Here is a 24,426-nt window from a genome sequence, read left to right as displayed (position 1 = left end):
GTCTCATGTTGCGAACTCGGTTATAGACATATCATATTCGAAGGAGACATTTTTACAGTTATCAATCTTCTTAACAGTCAAGAAACAAATCTGAATATCAAAACAATATCTCATACGATTTCTTTGTGGAATAACTGCTCTGAATAAATTGAATTTAGGCATCAAAAAGATCTGGAAATGGATGTGCAGATGTGTTACCTAAGTCAGCTTTACAATGTATTATTCATAGTTCATATATCATTTATGTCCATCCTATTTTTTTGTTCATCCTTTCTTAAACATCTTGAAATAATTCATACTAATTAATAATAAACTTTTGGCTGGCAAAAAAAATCAAATTTGTCTAATTATCGGTTAAATATTTTATTAATATTTTCTAAGAAGCTTTCAAGTGATATCATAGTTTAATTTTTATTGGTTTTTTTTTAATTTTTAGAGTTTTTTGTATTTAAGATTTTTTTTCATATTAAGCTTCTATTTCTTTCACATAATTGATATATACACACATATATGTATATATATGCCATGAAAATTACCATCAAATCAGTATTACTTATTTATTATTTTGTTTTTAATGAAAATACAATTTTTAAATAAGTTAATTTAAAAATAAAATTATATATTAATTTGCTGTATTCTGACAATTTGATTGATTTAATTAATTTGCTTTGGTGGATAACTTAAAAAGTTTTCATATGAATCGGGAAAAACAAGATTAAGTTGTTATATTATATTTATTTGTGTATATAGAATATATATATAATGCTAGTGTAATAAAGAAAGAACATTATTTTTTTTTGTAACTTCAAAAAGATACATTATTACAATTTGAAATTAATCAAAATTGAATAAAATGGTAATTAAATATTTGTAAATCTAATTGCTTTTTATCTTGTTTAGTTGGATTCTCATGAAAAGAAATCGATATGTTAAACAAATGTTTCAAAATTTATTGTGTTATTGTTTTGTCTATAAATTACAAAATTTATTGAATTGATATATTTAATTATTGCATCCTTAAATAATATTTTATTAGGACATTAGAGAACTATGTTTTGAGTTGTTTTGTCAAAATTGTACAAAAATCTATACTTTTTCATATTTGTCACGAAAATTTATATGTTAAACTGACTTTTACAAAAATCTTAATTTTGTCACGGAAACAAAAATCTATGCTTTTTAATATTTGTCAATGTTCTCACACTTTCAAAGAATATTTTAGCTTAGTCACTTACTTATTTTTTTTTACAAAACAAAGTATCGGAGTCTTGAAAGTTGAATTCATATTATTGTAACTGTACATAAGAGTTGATTCTTGTATATGTGTCCAAGAAAGTTTCAATGGCTTACTGCCCTATATGAATGTCATACTAACCCGGGTTCGATCCTTTCATTCGCATTGTTTTTTCATTTTTTACGAAAAATAATAAATGAGATGACGTGGCAACTTCGGGCTCTCTGATTGGTTGATTTTCCTATCCTACGTGGACACCCTCTCCATGGCTTATATTTTCCTTTTAGTATTGTGTCCAAGAAAGTCTCAATGGCTTAGTGGTAACTGCCCTATATGAATGTCATACTAACCTGGGTTCGATCCTTTCATTCTCATTGTTTTTTCAATTTTTACAAAAAAATAATAAATGAGATGACGTGGCAACTTCGGGCTCTCTGATTGGTTGATTTTCCTATCCTACGTGGACACCCTCTCCATGGCTTATATTTGCCTTTTAGTATTATATATATATATATATATATATATATATATATATATATGAGACATTTTTACAGTTATCAATCTTTTTAACAGTCAAAAAAACAAATCTGAATATCAAAACAATATCTCATACAATCTCTTTGTGGAATAACTGCTCTGAATAAATTGAGTTTAGGCATCAAAAAGATCTGGGAATGGATATGCAGATGTGTTATCTAAGTCAGCTTTATAAAGTACTATTCATAGTTCATATATCATTTATGTCCATCCTATTTTTTCGTCCATCATTTCTTAAACATCTTGAAATAATTGATGCTAATTAATAATAAACGTTTGAGATTCTGATTTAAATATTAGAATAACAAGAGTTTTTGTCGATAGATGAACATTGTTTTAGAATTTTGATCAATAGCTTGCATTTTTTAAATAAATTATATAAAAACTGCTATTTTGGGAAGGCCATCAATTTTGTAGAGAAATGTTGTAGATTTGGGATTGTGATTTAGAAATTAGGAAAACAAGAGCTTTGTTGATATATGAACATTCTTTTAAAAATTTTGATCAATAGGTTATATTTTATAAATAAAATTTCTAAAACTGTTATTTTTAGAAAGTTATCATTTTTGTAGAGAAAATATTGTAGATTTGGGATTGTTGTAGAGAAATGTTGTAGATTTGGGATTGTGATTTAGAAATTAGGATAACAAGAGCTTTGTTGATATATGAACATTCTTTTAAAATTTTTGATCAATAGGTTATATTTTATAAATAAAATTTCTAAAACTGTTATTTTTAGAAAGTTATCATTTTTGTAGAGAAAATATTGTAGATTTGGGATTGTGATTTAGAAATTAGGATAAACATAGTTTTTGGTTATAGATGGGTATGGTCTATGAATTTTTGATTAATAGGTTATAATTTTGAAATAAATTTTCCAAAAGCTACTATTTTTGGAAAGTTGTCATTTTGCTGATAAATATTGTAGATTTGAGATTGTGATTTAGAAATTAGGATAACGAGAGTTTTTGTTGATAGATAGGTATGCTTTTAGAAATTTTGATCAATAATTTATAATGTTTAAATAAATTTACCAAAACCTACTATTTTGGGACACTTATCATTTTTCTATAGAAATATTGTAGATTTTGGACTGTGATTTAGAAATTAGGATAACAAGAGTTTTTTTGATAGAGGGCATTCTTTTAAAAATTTTAATTAATAGGTTTTATTTTTAAATAAAATTTCCAAAACCTGCTATTTTTGGAAAATTGTCATTTAGAAATTAGGATAACAAGATTTTTCTGTTTATAGATGGGTATGCTTTTGTAATTTTTTGATCAATAGGTTATATTTTATAAATAAAATTTCTAAGAACTGCTATTTTTAGAAAGTTATCATTTTTGTAGAGAGAATATTGTAAATTTGGGATTGTGATTTAAGAATTAGGATAACATGTGTTTTTGGTTATAGATGGGTATATATGGTTTAAGAATTTTTTATCAATAGGTTATAATTTTTAAATAAAGTTTCAAAACCTGCTATTTTTGGAAAGTTATCATTTTGTTGATAAATATTGTAGATTTGGAATTGTGATTTAGAAATTAGGATAACAAGAGTTTTTGTTGATAGATATGTATGCTTTTAGAAATTTTGATCAATAATTTATAATGTTTAAATAAATTTACCAAAACCTACTATTTCGGGAAAATTATCATTTTTCTATAGAAATATTGTAGACTTTGGATTGTGATTTAGAAATTAGGATAACAAGAACTTTTTTGATAGAGGGCATTCTTTTAAATTTTTTGATCAATATGTTTTATTTTTAAATAAATTTTCCAAACCTACTATTTTTGGAAAATTGTCATTTTTGTAGATTAATTTTATAGATTTGGGATTGTCATTTAGAAATTAGGATAACAAGTTTTTTTTGTTGATAGAAGGGTATTCTTTCGTAAATTTTGATCAATAGGATATATTTTATAAATAAAATTTCTATGAACTGATATTTTTAAAAAGTTATCATTTTGGCAGAGAAAATAGTGTAGATTTGGGATTGTGATTTAGTAATTAGGATGACAAGAGTTTTTGGCTATGTATGGGTATGATTTAAGAATTTTTGATCAATAGGTTATAATTTTTAAATAAATTTTCCAAAACTTGCTATTTTTGAAAAGTTGTCATTTTGTTGATAAATATTCTAGATTTAAGATTGTGATTTAGAAATTATGATAAGAAGAGTTTTTGTTGATAGATAAGTATGCTTTTAGAATTATTGATCAATAATTTATAATGTTTGAATAAATTTACCAAAACATACTATTTTGGGAAAGTTATCATTTTTCTATAGAAATATTATAAATTTTGGATTGTGATTTAGAAATTAGAATAACAAGAGCTTTTTTGTTAGAGGGCATTCTTTTAAATTTTTTGATCAATATGTTTTATTTTTAAATAAATTTTCCAAAACCTGCTATTTTTGGAAAATTGTCATTTTTGTAAATTAATTTTATAGATTTGGGATTGTCATTTAGAAATTAGGATAACAAGATTTTTTTTTGTTGATAGATGGGTATGCTTTTGTAATTTTTGATCAATAGGTTAGATTTTATAAATAAATTTTTTAAGAACTGCTATTTTTAGAAAGTTATCATTTTTGGAGAGAAAATATTGCAGATTTGGGATTGTGATTTAAGAATTATGATAACATGTGTTTTTGGTTATAGATGGGTATGTATGGTTTAAGAATTTTTGATTAATAGGTTATAATTTTTAAATAAATTTTCCAAAACTTGTTATTTTTGGAAAGTTATCATTTTGTTGATAAATATTGTAGATTTGGAGTTGTAATTTTGAAATTAGGATAACAAGAGTTTTTGTTGATAGATAGGTATGCGTTAAGAGATTTTGATCAATAATTTATAATGTTTAAATAAATTTACCAAAACCTACTATTTTGGGAAAGTTATCATTTTCTATAGAAATATTGTAGATTTTGGATTGTGATTTATAAATTAGGATAACAAGAAATTTTTTGATAGAGGGCATCTTTTAAAATTTTTGATCAATATGTTTTATTTTTAAATAAATTTTCCAAAACCTGCTATTTTTGGAAAATTGCCATTTTTGTCGATTAATTTTATATATTTGGGATTGTCATTTAGAAATTAGGATAACAAGATTTTTTTGTTGATAGATGGGTATGCTTTTGTAATTTTTGATCAATAGGTTATATTTTATAAATAAAATTTCTAAGAACTGCTATTTTTAGAAAGTTATCATTTTTGTAGAGTAAATATTGTAGATTTGGGATTGCGATTTAGGAATTAGGATAACAGGTGCTTTTTGGTTATAGATGGGTATGTATGGTTTAAGAAATTTTGATTAATAGGTTATAATTTTCAAGTAAATTTTCTAAAACCTGCTATTTTTGGAAAGTTATCATTTTGTTTATAAATATTGTAGATTTGGATTTGTGATTTTGAAATTAGGATAACAAGAGTTTTTGTTGATTGATAGGTATGCTTTTAGAAATTTTGATCAATAATTTATAATGTTTAAATAAATTTACCAAAACCTACTATTTCGGGAAAGTTTTTCTATTGAAATATTATAGATTTTGGATTGTGATTTAGAAATTAGGATAACAAGAGCTTTTTTGATAGAGGGGATTCTTTTAAATTTTTTGATCAATATGTTTTATTTTTAAATAAATTTTTCAAAACCTGCTATTTTTGGAAAATTGTCATTTTTGTAGATTAATTTTATAGATTTGGGATTGTCATTTAGAAATTAGGATAACAAAAAAATTTTGTTGATAGATGGGTATGCTTTTGTAATTTTTGATCAATAGGTTATATTTTATAAATAAAATTTCTAAGAACTGATACTTTTAGAAAGTTATCATTTTGTAGAGTAAATATTGTAGATTTGAGATTGTTATTTAGGAATTAGGATAACAGGTGTTTTTGGTTATAGATGGGTATGTATGGTTTAAGAATTTTTGATTAATAGGTTATAATTTTTAAATAAATTTTCTAAAACATGCTATTTTTGGAAAGTTATCATTTTGTTGATAAATATTGTAGATTTGAAATTGTGATTTAGAAATTAGGATAACAAGAGTTTTTGTTGATAGATAGGTATGCTTTTAGAAATTTTGATCAATAATTTATAATGTTTAAATAAATTTACCAAAACCTACTATTTCGGGAAAGTTATCATTTTTCTATAGAAATATTGTAGATTTTGGGTTGTGATTTAGAAATTAGGATAACAAGAGTTTTTTTGATAGAGGGCATTCTTTTAAATATTTTGATCAATATGTTTTATTTTTAAATAAATTTTTCAAACCTGCTATTTTTGGAATATTATCATTTTTGTAGATTAATTTTATAGATTTGGGATTGTCATTTAGAAATTGGGATAACAAGTTTTTTTTTGTTGATAGAAGGGTATTCTTTTGTAAATTTTGATCAATAGGTTATATTTTATAAATAAAATTTCCAAGAATTGCTATTTTTAAAAACTTATCATTTTTGCAGAGAAAATAGTGTAGATTTGAGATTGTGATTTAGGAATTAAGATAACAAGAGTTTTTGGCTATGTATGGGTATGATTTCAGAATTTTTGATCAATAGGTTATAATTTTTAAATAAATTTTCCAAAACTTGCTATTTCTGGAAAGTTTTCATTTTGTTGATAAATATTCTAGATTTAAGGTTGTGATTTACAAATTAGGATAATAATAGTTTTTGTTGATAGACAGGTATGCTTTTAGAATTATTGATCAATAATTTATAATGTTTAAATAAATTTACCAAAACCTACTATTTTGGGAAAGTTATCATTTTTCTATAGAAATATTGTAGATTTTGGATTGTGATTTAGAAATTATGATAACAAGAGTTTTTCTTTATAGATGGGTATAGTTTTATATTTTTTTATCAATAGGTTATAATGTTTAAATATATTATCCAAAACCTACTATTTTGGGAAAGTTATCATTTTCTATGGAATATTGTAGATTTTGGATTGTGATTTAGAAATTAGGATAACATAAATTTTTGTTGATAGATGAGTATGGTTCTATAATTTGTTATCAATAGATTATAATTTTTAAATAAATTTTTCAAAACCTGCTATATTTGGAAAATTATCATTTATGTAGAGAAATATTATAGATTTGCGATTGTGATTTAGAAATTAGGATAACAAGATTTTTTTGTTGATAGATGGGTATGTTTTGGAATTTTTGATCAATAGGTTATATTTTATAAATAAAATTTCTATGAACTGCTATTTTTAGAAAGTTATCATTTTTGGAGAGAAAATATTGTAGATTTGGGATTGTGATTTAAGAATTAGGATAACATGTGTTTTTGGTTATAGAAGGGTATGTATGGTTTAAGAATTTTTGATCAATAGGTTATAATTTTTAAATAAATTTTCCAAAACTTGCTATTTTTGGAAAGTTATCATTTTGTTGATAAATATTGTAGATTTGGAATTGTGATTTTGAAATTATGATAAAAAGAGTTTTTGTTGACAGATAGGTATGCGTTTAGAAATTTTGATCAATAATTTATAATGTTTAAATAAATTTACCAAAACCTACTATTTTGGGAAAGTTATCATTTTCTATAGAAATATTGTAGATTTTAGATTGTGATTTAGAAATTAGAATAACAAGAGCTTTTTTGATAGGAGACATTCTTTAATTTTTTTTTGATCAATAGGTTTTATTTTTAAATAAATTTTCCAAAACTTGCTATTTTTGGAAAATTGTCATTTTTGTAGATTAATTTTATAGATTTGGGATTGTAATTTAGAAATTAGGATAACAAGTTTTTTTTGTTGATAGAAAGGTATGCTTTTGTAATTTTTGATCAATATGTTATATTTTATAAATAAAATTTCTAAGAACTGCTATTTCTATAAAGTTATCATTTTTGTAGAGAAAATATTGTAGATTTGAGATTGTGATTTAGAAATTAGGATCAAATGAGTTTTTGGTTATAGATGGGTATATATTGTTTAAGAATTTTTGATCAATAAGTTATAATTTTTAAATAAATTTTCCAAAACCTGTTATATTTGGAAAGTTACCATTTTGTTGATTAATACTGTTGATTTGGAATTGTGATTTAGAATTAGGATAACAAGAGTTTTACTTGATAGATAGATATGCTTTTAGAGATTTTGATCAATAATTTATAATATTTAAATAAATTTACCAAAACCTACTATTTTGGGAAAGCTATCATTTTTCTATGGAAATATTGTAGATTTTAGATTGTGATTTAGAAATTATGATAACAAGAGTATTACTTGATAGATGGGTATAGTTTTATAATTTTTATCAATATGCTGTAATGTTTAAATATATTTTCCAAGATCTACTATTTTGGGAAAGTTATCATTTTTCGGTGGAAATATTGTAGATTTTGGATTGTGATTTAGAAATTAGGATAACTAAAGTTTTTGTTGATAGATGAGTATGTTTCTATAATTTTTTACCAATATGTTATAATTTTTAAATAAATTTTTCAAAACATGCTATTTTTAGAAAATTATCATTTTTGTAGGGAAATATTATAGATTTGCGATTGTGATTTAGATATTACGATAACAAGATTTTTTGTTGATAGATGGGTATGCTTTGGGAATTTTTGGTCTATAGGTTATATTTTATAAATAAAATTTCTAAGAACTGCTATTTTTAGAAAGTTATCATTTTTTAGAGAAATATTATTGATTTGAGATTGTGATTTAGAAATTAGGATAACAAGAGTTTTTGGTTATAGATGGGTATGGTTTAAGAATTTTTGATCAATAGGTTATAATTTTTAAATAAATTTTCCAAAACATGCTATTTTTGGAAAGTTGTCAGTTTATTGATAAAAATTGTAGATTTGAGATTGTGATTTTGAAATTAGGATAACAAGAGTTTTTGTTGATAGATTGATATGCTTTTATAATTTTTGACCAATAAGTTATAATGTTTAAATAAATTTTCCAAAACCTGCTATTTTTGGAAACTTGTCGTTTTTTTGATAAATATTGTGGATTTGAGATTGTGATTTAGAAATTAGGATAACAAGAGTTTTTGTTGATAGATAGGTATGCTTTTTGAATTTTTGATCAATAATTTAAAATGTTTAAATAAATTTTCCAAAACCTACTATTTTAAGGAAGTTATCATTTTTCTATAGAAATATTGTAGATTTTGGATTGTGATTTAGAAATTAGGATAACAAGAGTTTTTGTTGATACATGGGTATAGTTTTATAATTTTTTATCAATAGGTTATAATGTTTAAATATATTTTCCAAAATCTACTATTTTGGGAAAGTTATCATTTTTCTGTGGAAATATTGTAGATTTTAGATTGTGATTTAGAAATTAGGATAAATAAAGTTTTTGTTGATAGATGAGTATGGTTCGATAATTTTTTATCAATAGGTTATAATTTTTGAATAAACTTTCCAAAACCTGCTATTTTTGGAAAATTATCATTTTTGTAGAGAAATATTATAGATTTGCGATTGTGATTTAGAAATTAGGATAACAAGATGTTTTGTTGATAGTTGGGTATGCTTTTGGAATTTTTGATCAATAGGTTATATTTCATAAATAAAATTTCTAAGAACTGCTATTTTTAGAAAGTTATCATTTTTATAGAGAAAATATTGTACATTTGGGATTGTGATTTAGGAATTAGGATAACAAGAGTTTTTGGTTATAGATGGGTATAATTTAAGAATTTTTGCTCAATAGGTTATATTTTATAAATAAAATTTCTTCGAACAGCTATTTTTAGAAAATTATCACTTTTCTATAGAAATATTGTAGATTTTGGATTGTGATTTAGAAATTACGATAACAAGATTTTTTCTTGATAGATGGGTATAGTTTTATAATTTTTTTCAATAGGTTATAATGTTTAAATATATTTTCCAAAACCTACTATTTTGGGAAAATTATCATTTTTCTATGCAAATATTGTAGATTTTGGATTGTGATTTAGAAATTAGGATAATAAAAGTTTTTGCTGATAGATGAGTATGGTTTTATAATTTTTTATCAATAGGTTATAATTTTTAAATAAATTTTCCAAAACATGCTATTTTTGGAAAATTATCATTTTTGCAGAGAAATATTATAGATTTGCGATTATGATTTAGAAATTAGGATAACAAGATTTTTTGTTGATAGATGGGTATGCTTTTGGAATTTATGATCAATAGGTTATATTTTATAAATAAAATTTCTAAGAATTTCTATTTTTAGAAAGTTATCATTTTTCTATAGAGATATTGTAGATTTTGGATCTTGATTTAGAAATTAGGATAACAAGAGTTTTTGTTGATAGATGGGTATGGTTTTATAATGTTTTATCAATAGGTTATAATGTTTAAATAAATTTACCAAAACCTTCTATTTTGGGAAATTTATCATTTTTCTATTGAAATATTGTAGATTTTGGATTGTGATTTAGAAATCAGGATAACAAGAGATTTTGTTGATAGGTAGGTATAGTTTTATATTTTTTTATCAATAAGATGTAATGTTTAAATAAAATTTCCAAAACCTACTATTCTGGGAAAGTTCATTTTTCTAGAGAAAAATTGTAGATTTTGGATTGTGATTTAGAAATTAGGATAACAAGAGTTTTTGTTGATAGATGGGTATGGTTTTATAATTTTTTATCAATAGGTCATAATTTTTATCAATAGGTTATAATTTTTAAAAAAATTTCCAAAATCTGCTATTTTTGGAAAATTATCATTTTTGTAGAGAAATATTATAGATTTGGGATTGTGATTTAGAAATTAGGATAACCAGATTTTTTATTAATAGATGGGGTATGTTTTTGTAATTTTTGATCAATAGGTTATATTTTATAAATAAAATTTCTAAGAACTGCTATTTTTTGGAAAGTTATCATTTTTGTCGAGAAATAATGTAGATTTGGGATTGTGATTCATTAATCAGAATAACAAGAGTTTTTTGTTATAGATGGATATGGTTTTAGAATTTTTGATAGATAGGTTATAATTTTTAAATAAATTTTCCAAAACTTGCTATTTTTGGAATGTTGTCATTTTGTTGATAAATATTGTAGATTTGGAATTATGATTTAGAAATTAGGATAACAAGAGTTTTTGTTGATATATGGGTATGCTTTTAGAATTTTTGATCAATATGTATCTTTTAGATAAATTTTCTAAAACCTGCTATTTTTTAAAAAAATATTATTTTTGTAAGGAAATATTATAGATTTGGGATTGTGATTTAGAAATTAGAATAACATGAGCTATTGTTGATAGATGGGTATGGTTTTAGAATTTTTGGTCAATAGGTTATAATTTTCAAATAAATTTTCCAAAACCTCATTTTTAAAAATTATCACTTTTGTAGAAAAATATTGTAGATTTGGGATTTTGATTTAGAAATTAGGATAACAAGAGTTTTTGTTGATAGATGGTTTTGGTTTTATAATTTTTGATCAATAGGTTATAATTTTTAAATACGTTTTCCAAAACCTGCTATTTTTGGAAAGTTGTCATTTTGTTGATAAATATTATAGATTTGAGATTGTGATTTAGAAAATAGGATAACAAGAGTTTTTGTTGATAGATAGGTATGCTTTTAGAATTTTTGATCAATAATTTATAATTTTTAAATAAATTTTTCAAAACCTACTATTTTGGGAAATTTATCATTTTCTATAGAAACATTGTAGATTTTGGATTGTGATATAGAAATTAGGATAACAAAAGTTTTTTTGATAGATGGGTATGGTTTAATAATTTTTTATCAATAATATGTAATTTTTAAATTAATTTTCCAAAACCTAATATTTTGGGAAAGTTACCATTTTTCTAGAGAAAGTTGTAGATTTTGGATTGTGATTTAGAAATTAAGATAACAAGAGTTTTTGTTGATAGATAGGTATGGTTTTATAATTTTTGATCAATAATTTATAATGTTTAAATAAATTTTCCAAAACCTAATATTTTGGGAAAGTTACCATTTTTCTAGAGAAAGTTGTAGATTTTGGATAGTGATTTAGAAATTAGGATAACAAGATTTCTTGTTGATAAATAGGTATGCTTTTAGAATTTTTTATCAATAATTTATAATTGTTAAATAAATTTTTCAAAACCTACTATTTTGGAAAAGTTATCATTTTCTATATAAACATTGTAGATTTTGGATTATGATATAAAAATTAGGATAACAAGAGTTTTTGTTGATAGATGGGTATGGTTTAATAATTTTTTATCAATAATATGTAATGTTTAAATAAATTTTCCAAAATCTAATATTTTGGGAAAGTTACCATTTTTCTAGAGAAAGTTGTAGATTTTGGATTGTGATTTAGAAATTAGGATAACAAAAGTTTTTGTTGATAGATAGGTATGATTTTATAATTTTTGATCAATAATTTATAATGTTTAAATTAATTTTCTAAAACCTGCTATTTTGGGAAAGTTATCATTTTTCTTTAAAAATATTGTAGATTTTGGATTGTGATTTAGAAATTAGGATAACAAAAGTTTTTGTTAATAAATAGGTATGCTTTTCGAATTTTTGATCAATAATTTTAAATGTATAAATAAAATTTTCCAAAACCTACTATTTCGGGAAAGTTATCATTTTTCGAGAGAAAAATGTAGATTTTGTATTGTGATTTAGAAATTAGGATTACAATAGTTTTTGTTGATAGATGGATATGGTTTTATATTTTTTTATAAATAGGTTATAATTTTTAAATAATTTTTACAAAACCTGTTAGTTTTTGAAAATTTTCATTTTTGTAGAGAAATATTATAAATTTGGGATTGTGATTTGGAAATTAGGATAACAAGATTTTTTGTTGATATATGGGTATGCTTTTAGAATTATTGATCCATTTGTTATATCTTTTAGATAAATTTTCTAAAACCTGCTATTTTAGAAAAAAAAATATCATTTTTGTAGAGAAATATTGTAGATATAGAATTGTGATATAGAAATTAGTATAACAAAAGTTTTTGTTGATAGTTGGGTACTATTTTGGGAAAGTTATCATTTTTCTAGAGAAAAATTGTAGATTTTGGATTATGATTTAGAAATTAGGATAATAAGAGTTTTTGTTGATAGATAGATATGGTTTTATAATTTTTTATCAATAGGTTATAATTTTTAAATAAATTTTCCAAAACCTGTTATTTTTAGAAAATTATCATTTTTGTAGAGAAATTTTATAGATTTGGGATTGTGATTTAGAAATTAGGATAACATGATTTTTTGTTGATATATGGGTATGCTTTTAGAATTTTTGATCAATATGTTATAACTTTTAGATAAATTTTCTAAACCTGCTATTTTTGAAAATTTTTTTATCATTTTTCGTAGGGAAATATTGTAGATATGAGATTGTGATTTAGAAATTAGGATAATAATAGTTTTTGTTGATAGTTGGGTATGGTTTTATAATTTTTTTATCAATATGTTATAATTTTTAAATAAATTTTTCAAAACCTGCTATTTTTTTGAAAATTGTCATTTTTGTAGATTAATTTTATAGATTTGAGATTGCCATTTAGAAATTAGGATAATAAGATTTTTTGTTGATAGATGGGTTTTCTTTTGTAATTTTTGATCTAAAGGTTATGTTTTATAAATAAAATTTTTAAGACCTGCTATTTTTATAAAGTTATTATTTTTGTAGAGAAAATATTGTAGATTTGAGATTGTGATTTAGAAATTAGGATAACAAGAGTTTTTGGTTATAGATAGGTATGTATGGTTTAAGAGTTTTTAAATAAATTTTCCAAAACCTGCTATTTTTGGAAAGTTGTCATTTTGTTGATAAATATTGTAGATTTGAGATTGTGATTTAGAAATTAGGATAACAAGAGTTTTTGTTGATAGATAGGTATGCTTTTAGAATTTTTGATTAATAATTGAGAAATTCTTGGGTTCACCCCCTAGGGTGAACCTTTAGGTTCACCAACCAATAGTGTTTGAGTATTTGATATTTGATATCTTTTAAAAAAGGAAATAAAATTGAATATCCAAATTAGATTATATTTTTAAAATAAAATAATAAAAATACATAAAAATAGCTACAAAAAATAAATTAATTAATATTGTTAAATCTTCAGCAAAATACTAAACCCTATACCCTAAATCCTAAACCCTAAACCCTAAACGTTAAACCTTAAACTTTGGATAAACTCTAAACCGTTGGAAAATCTTAAACCCTAAATCATACATTAAAAACTAAATTTTACTAACACTAAACCCTAAATCCTAATCACTAAACCCTAAACCCTTGGGTAAACCCTAAACCATTGGGTAAACCCTAAACCCTTGGGTAAACCCTAAACCCTTGGGTAAACTCTGAACCCTTGGATAAATCATAAACTCTAGGGTTTAATTTTAAATATTTTTGATTTAGAGTTTATGATTTATCCAAGGGTTCAGGGTTTATCCAAGGGTTTAGGGTTTAGTGATTAGGGTTTAGGGTTTAGTGTTATTAAGATTTAGTTTTTAATGTATGATTTAGAATTTAAAATTTTCTAATGGTTTACGGTTTATCCAAGATTTAAGGTTTATAATTTAGAGTTTGGAGTTTAGGATTTAGGGTATAGGATTTAGTATTTTGCTAAAAGTTTATCAATATTTATTTATTTATTTTTTGTAACTATTTTTATGTATTTTTATTGTTTTATTTCAAAAATATAATCTTATTTGGAAATTCAATTTTGTTTCCTTTTTTAAAAGATATCAAATATCAAATACTCAAACACTATTGGTAGGTGAATCTAGAGGTTCACCTAGGGGGTGAACCCAAGAATTTCTCTTAATAATTTATCATGTGCCTTTCAATCACACCCGTAATCTTGTTAATATATGTATGACTGTTGTACATGTAACTAACGATTAAAGAAATCACAAGAAATACCTCTTTCAGTCGATCTTTCACAGCATGACGTCCGCTGCATATATATTGCCATTGTTGTTCATATGAATCATAATTCAATATGAAAAAGAAAACAATATGTAAAACTAGGAAATATATAGAATCATTCATTACCTAAGCTTTCCAAGAACAATGCTGGAACTTTGAGATATTACAACCCCAACATCTTCTGGCGATAAGATATCATATGTACTCCGGTTTTTCAAGATTCCATCCTGCAAATGTTTAAACAAATCATCATTAATTAAAAAAATCATCACATGTTTATTTTATGTCACATTTAGGCATTTAGCTAATTTAATATGTCAAACCTGGTGAATGCCGCTCTCATGAACAAAACAGCTGGCTCCAACTATGGGCTTATGTGGTTGAACATATAAGCCGGTATATTCTTGAACCTACTCAATATATAGTTTACGCCTATTAGTTAGTATGATATATATAAAGGCAATATATATATAGCTTGGTCGTTTTTTTACTCTAGTATATATAAGAAGTTACCATCTGGTTAGTAGCCATAATTTGGCGTGTGTTTATTCTTGTGTAGGCACCATCCATCAGATATTCTCCTCGGCATTTCAAAGCCATCACGACCTACATAACAAAGAAATATTAATGTTGATGATGAATTGATGATGAAGACTACTACTAGCATGTCATGGATTTTCAACTCAAAGCCTAAAAGATTAAAAAGTCAATTCACATCCATCAAATCCTTCTGTCGAAACCATTAAATATTATCTTATTTTCCATTTCAATATGGACCTCCTGGTATATCTTACCTCTTCAAGCGGTGCATTCCCACTTCTTTCGCCTATTCCGTTAATCGTTACTTCGACTTGTCGTGCTCCCGCACATACACCCTACTATAATGTAAACTAATTGTTCTACACGTATTTTAGATAGATATTTGTACTTAAATGAAAAAGGGGGAATTTAAAATAGTACGGTTATTGTGTTGGCGGTAGCAACACCAAGGTCGTTATGACAATGAACAGAGAAGATAACATAATCAATTCCAGGAGTGTTTGCTTTGAGGTAGCTCACAAGTTCGCCGAATTCTTGCGGCATGTTGATTCCTACAGTGTCCGCGATGCCCACCGTGGTTGCACCCGCTTTTATCGATTCTCCTAGAATCTTGCATAGAAACTCAAACCTACTTGATTATAAAAAGACACATAGTATTTAAAAAAATCTGTGTAACATTAACATGATATAGAAAAATATAAATGTAACAACTAACGAGGTCCATAAGTTGGTTGAGAAAACATTTAAATAACAAACACTTTTCAATTGTAAAATATATATTCTTGCCAAATATAAACGCTAACGTCAAATGTAGATGTAAACGTAAGACTAATATTTTATACCGTAAAACAGGTGTAATCAAATTATCGAGATAGATTAGAGTTTTATAAAGACATGGACCTGCCGCCATCTTCGCAACCAAATTCGATGTCAACGAAGCCTAAGCTTTTAGCAAACCTAATACTACTCGTGGCCATCTCGATGACTTCTTCTTTAGTCCTTTTCAACTTATATTTCATGTGAATGTCACTAGTAGATGTGAATATGAGTATCCTAGGTCTCTTCGCGTATTTCACCGCCTCCCCAGGCCGCCTCAATGTCTTTTGGTTTGCTTCGTGCGATGGCGTTTATCACCGGGACGTAACCTGTTTCCTCATCCACCTTAGCAAAACAAAGGTTTTTTTTTTTTTTTTTTTGATAAGTATGTGAATTATCATAAAAATGAAACATTGTTTGTACATGTACAAAAGGTTAAAGCTACTAAATCAAATGATGCCAAAAAAAGATAAAAAACATCACAGGATTTTCTAGGAGAGTTTATAAAAACTCAACAGCACTAACACATAGCTAAGAGAATTTCAGCCAAGTGCACATAAGAGAATGGAACTTCTTCCTCCCCTTCCTTGCTAGGATCGTGTTTCTGATATGACGATCTATGTCCTTGAAGATGCGGTCTGTAGACGAGAAGACTGCATTGTGCAAACGGTTGTTTCTCTCAAGCCACAGGTGATAGATGACTGCATGAGCAGCCAGCTTACGCAGAGTCTGAGGGCAAGTAGAATCCTTCATGCGAAGCCATTCTATAAGCGATGTCCAAGTGTGGAATAAGAAGGGTTGATAGCCAAGCCTTCGAATGATCATTTTCCAAAGACGCTCACTAAACCTGCAGCGGAGGAAAAGATGGTCTCTGTTTTCGTCCAGCCCGTTGCAGAGGAGACAAGAATTCTCAACGTTGTGGTCCCAAGCTGCAATGCGAGATCTTGTTGGCAACCTATCTAAGTGAGTAACCCACATGTGGAAGGCATGTCTTGGAACGTGGCCACCAACCAAACCACTGATTCCCAATCAACAGTACTGGACCTATCTCTAACAGATTCCCAAGTTCTAGCAGTGTTGAAAGAGTCTAAGTAGAGGTCATCAACGTACCACTTGTAGCAGTCTCGCACTGATGAATGTGAAGGAGGCTGGACGGAGCACAAGATGATATGGAGCTGCTCTGTCTGCGGAGACCTTGCTGGTCTCAGAATCCAACCAGTGTTGGAGCAACAATCTGCCACTTTGGCATGAATGGGGACACCAAGTTGCCGCGGTCCGTCAAAACCCAGCAAGTTAATCAGAGGGCCTATCGGTAGCCAAAAATCAAACCAGAAACTGGCTTGCTCCCCATTGCCAACTTCACACCTTAGGAAATTTTCAGCAAGTGGCCTGAGCTTCAAAATAGATTTCCAGATCCAAGACCCCTGCTTCTTTTCATCTAAGCTCCAAATGCTGAGTCCTTTAAGTCGGTGGTGTTTAGTCCAGGAGGCCCAAAGTGACTCAGACTCACTGTGAAGAAGCCATACCAGCTTAAGGGAAAGAGTTTTGTTTCATATGCTGAGGTTTCGAAGTCCTAGACCACCTTCAGAACGAGGGAGACATACCACATTCCAAGAAACCTTTGCTGCCGCTTTACTAGTGATGTTTCCATTCCAGAGGAACCGAGAACATAGGGATTCAATAGCCTTAATACAGCCCTTCGGAAGAACAAAGGATGAAAACCAGAATTTTAGGGTACCAGCAATGACAGTGTTAAGTAATTAGCGTCTCCCTGCGAAGGAAAGAGCACGGGAGGTCCAGGAGGAGAAGCGCCTTTTAAGCTGGTCCATAAGTGGCATGTAGTCGCAGATACGGAGCTTTCGATGCATTAGAGGGAGACCAATATAGCGGACAGGAAGTGATCCCAGAGAGAAGCCAAGACTTGCCAAATCTGCGGTTTCCGTCTGGCTCAACCCCACCACATACAGTTCAGTTTTGGCCCTGTTCATATGTAAGCCCGACCAAGAAGCAAAGCTCTGAAGGGTTGCTGATATTTGCTGAAGAGAGCTCTGTTCTCCATCAAAGAAAACCATTATGTCGTCCGCAAATGCTAGATGAGAGATAGCCGGATCATTCGCTGATGGATGGTAGCCAATGTCACCATTTACAAAGTTCTTGTTCAGGAGCTGTGCGAACACTTCCATAGCTAGGACAAAGAGATATGGGGAGAGGGGGTCACCTTGACGCAGGCCGCGAGAACCTTTAAAATATCCCCCTAGCTCGCCATTTACCGAAACTGAGAACCTGGTTGTTGTGATACACTGAGCAATCAGGTTGATGAAAGATTCAGGGAAACAAAGCGCCTTGAGAAGCATCAAAATAAAGTCCCAATTAAGAGAATCAAATGCCTTCTTCAGATCAACCTTGAGAAGAGAGCGCTTGGAAATATTTTTCCAGTTGTAACCTTGAATAAGCTCGGTGGCCATAAGAAAATTTTCCACCAGTAGTCTTCCCAGAATAAATGCAGATTGAGTATTCGAGATTACTGACGGAAGTATTTGTTTCAGCCGGTTTGCAAGTAGCTTGGAAATGACTTTGTACACCGTGTTGCAGCATGAAATTGGTCTAAAGTCAGAGACAAGCACTGCATTTTTCTTCTTGGGGATGAGAGTTAGAATGGTTGCATTCCACTGCTGTAACATTTTCCCTGAGGAGAAGAATTCCTGGATAGCCATAAACAAGTCAGGCCCCACTGCTTTCCAATGATGAGTAAAAAACTCTGCTGGATAGCCATCCGGACCCGGCGCTTTGTTCCTCGGTAAAGAGAAAAAAGCTGATTGGATGTCCAAGCTTGTAAACGGAGCTTCCAGCGATTCCTTAACTGAAGGGGAGCATCTGTAGGAGATTAACTGAGATAAGTCCTCCAGAGAAGAGTCAGTGGAAGGAGAGACACCGCCAAATAGATTCTCGTAATACGACACAACCAGGTTCATAATATCCTCCTTCGAATTAACCACATTACCATAATCATCCTGCAAGAAAATAACATGATTCTGATATAGTCTTGTTCTGACCTGGCGGTGGTAAAAGGTAGTGTTAGCATCTCCTTTGTCAAGCCATGTTACACGAGACCGCCGGAAAAAGAATGACTCTTCCGCCCGAGCAAGGTTGACCCATTTGTCATGAGCAATTCTCTCATTTAAGCTCGCCGTTGGCGTTGGAGAAGACAAAACAATCTGTTGACACTGAGAGAGCTCTTCAAAAGCTTCAGTTACTCTTTTTTCAATTCCCGAGTAATTCTCTCGGCTGAAAGCTCTAATAATTCTCTTGAGTTCCTTGAGTTTCTTTGAAACTCTAAGCATCATCGTGCCATAGAAAGGCAGGGAAGACCAGCACTCAGCTATAAGAGGCGCAAAATCTGGGTTATCATTAAGCATTGAGAAGAATTTGAAAGGGGCCTTTGCCTTGGGTCTGGTATATAGTCTTTTTTTTTAATATAGTATCTTTTTGATGGTATTTTGATAATTTCTCCATTGGGTCTTGTATTTTTTGCGTAAAACATGCTAATATTCGTTCCAACGTTATTCAGTGTCCTAAAAAACGTTAACTACATAGTTTGATATTTGAACATAAAAATCTTTATGTAATAAATAGAAGGAAGATAGAAATAACCTCGTTTCCCACGGTCTTGGCGATGGTTTTGACAGTTTCGAACTCTTCCTCAGACGACACCGGAAAACCAACGTCCATGATGTCTACTCGGAGTTTTGCGAGCTGTCTTGCAATCTCAAGCTTCTGAGGTGGAGTAAGAGCCCCACCGGGAGATTGTTCACTGTCACGGAGCGTCGTGTCTAATACACGCACGTAATTCTTGTCGGGAAGCTTGTGTGGTATGTACTCCGGCCACCGTTCCACGACGGGTTTGAGGTCAATAGTCGCCCCATTTACGGGACATGTTAAGCCTGATCGGACAACCACGGCGGAACTGATGGTGGGGATCATTGGGGGAGATGCCAGAAGCGACGAAGCCATAACGATGAGTATACGTAGGAGAGAAGAATAAATATATTTTTATTTTTATTTGAGGATTATGAGGAAATTGTTTTGCAATGAGAATATGTCGTTATAATATATGTGTATTTATAGGTAAAAACAGAAGCCAAAAGAAGAAAAGTTGGTAGAGAAGAAAACAATTTGTTATTACTCTTTTCTCACACGTTTCAGTACATCACTTTACATAATTTTATACTAAAACCCTAAATCCTATCTTTTGTGAGCATCAGTACATGACAGTATATAGGTTTTTTTTTTTTTTTTTTTGCTGACCGAGTATTCTGGCCCCACCGAGGTGGTCCAGACTAGAGACCGAAGTGAGCATGGACGCTGCCAGGGCGTCACCATGTGGCTCACCGTGTAACGGTCTTCGGTCTCGGGTGCTGCAGCCCACATATAAATTCCGCAGTGGCCAAGACTCGAACCCAGGGGCGGACACTCCAGCTGGAGCTCCTATACCACTAGACCAAAGCAACTTGGTTCAGTATATAGGTTGAGACAACCAAATCCGTTGTACAGAGAGATTTGATGAGCTGGCTTCGTCGTACATTGTTCACGCCTTTTGTATTGGTTGATATTTTGAATGTTGGCTACTTTAGTAGCAGAGAGAGCTGATTGACGGATGGGCTCTATCTTCTTCTTCTGGCATTGAGATTTCATAACCTTTAGTCTCGGGTCCATCATGTGTAGACCCCATTATGTCTTATAAAAAGTTGTATGGAATCTTTAAAATTATATGATACTGGTTAGAAACATTTGATTCAATGAGTGATGGCTTGAGCTTGACACTAGTTAACGTAAAATTTATGTATTTCTATGATTTGCAACATTTTAGTCAGGAGTGTTCTTTTCTAGAAAAAAGGCCAGTTGATATTTGATGTTAAGAAAGTTAATATTATAAGCGTGTTCTAAATATAACTTTTTGCCTTTGATAATCATATATACAAACATCATTCTGTTATACCATAAATGCAAAATTGCAAATTTCTGCTAGTTTTTCTTTAATACCTTTTCAAAAGTAATTTGATCATTTTAAACGTTGGTAATTTATACTATTACAAACTATAAAAAACATTACACTATTACAAACTATAAAAAACATTACATAGACCAAAATACAGCCAACAATTTTACATACATTAAGATTCACGTCTATTTACATCACCATAAGCTATTTTATGAAATCCAGTTCTAACGGTACTTCTTGCGTCAAAGACCTCGAAATCAAAACCTCTTGATATATAAACATTAATGAATACTTATTAAAATGACCGCAGCTTCCACTAATGATATCATCTTTTATACAGTTTTCTTTGAATACTTGTACATAATATAAAATTGTGTGCATATTTCAGTAAGTTACACTGTCTATATAATTGGATATTTAATGTAAATTTTAATTATTTATAAATACAAATAAAATAATATGAATGGCAAATTTCATCAATATCACTAATTTACTTTTTATCACAAAATAGTATACAAGGAAAAATTTTCAAAAAATTAAGAAAAAGGCTAAATAATCATAAACTCTAAAACTAAACATAAATGTCAAAACGAACTCCCACACATAAAAACAGTGAAGCAGTCCATTCTGATTTCATAAATCCCAAACTACTTCATTGATTTCACTACACCAAATACTCTTTTTTGAGGGCTTTGTTTCTTAATTAGTACAAGAAGAGATTATCATCACGTGTGTATAATGTATATGCATGTTGTCCAACCGCACATGAATGATTTATTGGTGACATATTCTAGGAAGCTAATTGATTCGGATTCGAATTAACCCCATGTGTAGCCATGCATATATATAATTATGTTTTAGACAAAATTTAAATATCCAAAAAAGATCCATCTATGAGATGCACCTCTTCTTCCAAACAGATGAGATACCCTCAGATGAGAAAATATATATATGTTACCCAAGTAGATAGTGAGCAGTACCGTACGAAGAACTTAAAGAGTTTAACGCAAATTTTTTAAATGAATTTATTTATAAAAAAACACATAATATTGAACATGTTAGTAATTACGAGTTTGTTCTTCAGTGCATTCCCTAAAAAGTGTTTAAAATTGAACATATCAGTGATAAATTTTTAAACATCTAAGATATTGAAAAAACATAAACATAGATATTTAAAAGTTTAACAAAATTTAGTTGATATATTTATATAAAGTTTTTTATTTAAAATCAAATTGGGTCCCACAAATCTTCTTTATGTTTTAATACTATTGATGGATCTGTTTTCGAAAAATATCAGGTTCGATATTGTATATTGATTCGAATCACTAAAATCTTAATATTGTACTCACTCGAATCACTAAAATCATATTATTTAACGCAACAGACATGTGCATGCCTGCATCTTGCAGCCTTCACGTGGATACGATACCTTTTTTTTATACATCATATATTCCGGTAGCACTTAGTGATAAAAAGTGAATTGTTACTACACTATCAGATTTAAGTTTAGAATCTATTAAATATTAAATCGATCTTTGTTATAATCCACCATATTAATTATTGGTTGAAACCCGAACTCAAACTGACCAATCAATAGTAATTTAGTTCAAGGTGAAAATCATACCCAAGTCCAAGAAATCACTAGTCGTAGCGATACTATCTATCATCAAAATAACACATATAATATAAAAATCATTTTAATAAGTCTTAATTTACACTCCTTTTAAAAATAAAATCTTTATATTCCAAAATAGATGAAGTAAGCAAGAAGCAATTCTATCGTAAATAAATTATTAAGTTGGATATCTATCCCCTATTAAAACAAAAATATTAACTGAAAATAACCTTAGTTTTCATCATCAGCTAGTTTTTTTTTCTCAAAAAGGTAGACTGGGTATTACTCTTTTTGAATCAGCTAGACGCGTACAAAATCTCCAACCAAGTATGATTTCTTTGAAATCTGTAGCTTCAAATACGTCAAAGCACCTTGAAGCCATTGCTCTAAAATAAATTTCTCTGACTGAGTGAAAAGACCGGAAGAGTATTCATATGGTATCTCTGCAACTCTACAATTGATTTAAGTGTCCCGTTTTGAATCTTTTACCAATAAGAAATTCTGCATCTCTGCATCTCTACATATGGTCACAACACAATATCATACTCTTTGTAAAGTTTTAAGCCTTGGAGGTCACTGGTAAATTGTTCAGCCATCAGCAAGATAGTAATCGGGAGATAGTTCAAGCAGGAGTGGTGCATATAATGGGGAACACGGTGTCCGAGCTAGGAGGGAAGCAAGGTTCTATAAGAAGATAGCCATTGATCAGTACTACGTGTATGCGTTTCTTAGGAAGAATTGTCGAGAACATAGTGTGTAAATGGAATCACACTGATTGGGATTCGATCCCAAACAACTCTTTATGAAGAAATTGGGCTATATTCTTAAGCTGAGAAGGTATTTTAACTCTTTTTCTAAAGTAGTATAAGATATTTTATAATATACAAAATCATTGTTTTTAATGTTTAAAATTTTTCTTTTTGCCAGAGTATGGCGAAAGATGTGGGAGCTTTGCAGAGAGTCTTGCTGGAAGCATCGACGGAGGAGAAAACGGTGATACTAACGACCTTATACCAGGCTTGGGCTGAGCCTAACTCAACGTTCGATTTGTTTCTGGAGGGTTTCCACGTCGGAGTAGGGACTAAGCGACTGCTCCGCCACCTTGTAGTGGTTTGTATGTATGGACGAGGAAGCTTACTCAAGGTGCTTGGAGATCCATCCCCGCCGTTGCTATTGATTTTTCTTTTCCGGCCAGAAGAACTTCATGACACCGGACTATCTCAAGATGATGTGGCGCCGCCTAGAGTTCTTGGGTTCTATCTTGGAGCTTGGATATAATAAGAGCATCATTAACTGGGTATGCAACTCCCGTCTCTTACCATTAATTGGATTAAAAAAAAAAAGAAGAAAATTAGCATAATTAATAGGAAACGTATCTTTAATTAGGGGAAAGAAGATACTGTCTTCTGAGACGGGTGTTGTGTATTGGTTGTTCTTCTCCTTCTCTTCTTCGCCTTCTCGTTCTTCTGCTGCTTGGCTGTTCATCTCTGTCTCGTGGATCGAAAAACTAAAGCGAATGGACAAAGGCAAAGCAGTGATGGGTACTGGCCGGAGATGGGCCGTCGATTTCTCCGATCAATCCACCGTTCCATCTTCCCGCGACATTCTCGATCCCCCTGGCTTCATACGTGTATATCCTCCGCCTCTTCGAGCAGATTTTGTTTTGTTTTCTTCAGCTCTTCCTCGTCTTTGGCGATTCTCCTCCTAGCCTCCGTTATCCAACCATGAACGAGAAGGCCAACGTATCCAAGGAGCTTAATGCCCGCCACAGAAAG

The 24,426-nt window shown here is 29.2% G+C and overlaps 1 protein-coding gene and 1 long non-coding RNA gene across 2 annotated transcripts; one reads left to right on the top strand and one right to left on the bottom strand.

Moving 5' to 3' along the window:
• Window positions 1-16,568: 16,568 nt before the first annotated feature.
• Window positions 16,569-19,381, bottom strand: LOC125586219. The gene is made up of 5 exons (XM_048756064.1): window positions 19,091-19,381; window positions 17,850-19,048; window positions 17,642-17,734; window positions 17,014-17,546; window positions 16,569-16,966 (listed from the first exon to the last, which is right to left on the bottom strand). The coding sequence occupies exons 1-5, from the start codon at window positions 19,379-19,381 to the stop codon at window positions 16,569-16,571; spliced, it is 2,514 nt and encodes an 837-aa protein (XP_048612021.1).
• A 3,968-nt stretch (window positions 19,382-23,349) lies between these two features.
• Window positions 23,350-24,426, top strand: LOC125585621. Its single transcript, XR_007322611.1, has 3 exons — window positions 23,350-23,488; window positions 23,579-23,948; window positions 24,038-24,426. It is a non-coding gene; the product is annotated as an uncharacterized LOC125585621 (long non-coding RNA).

The sequence above is a fragment of the Brassica napus genome, chromosome C4 (genome assembly GCF_020379485.1).
Source record: "Brassica napus cultivar Da-Ae chromosome C4, Da-Ae, whole genome shotgun sequence".
NCBI classification, from domain to species: Eukaryota; Viridiplantae; Streptophyta; class Magnoliopsida; order Brassicales; family Brassicaceae; genus Brassica; species Brassica napus.
Note: the sequence above shows the minus strand (reverse complement) of the source record. Positions and strands in the feature narration are given on the sequence as shown.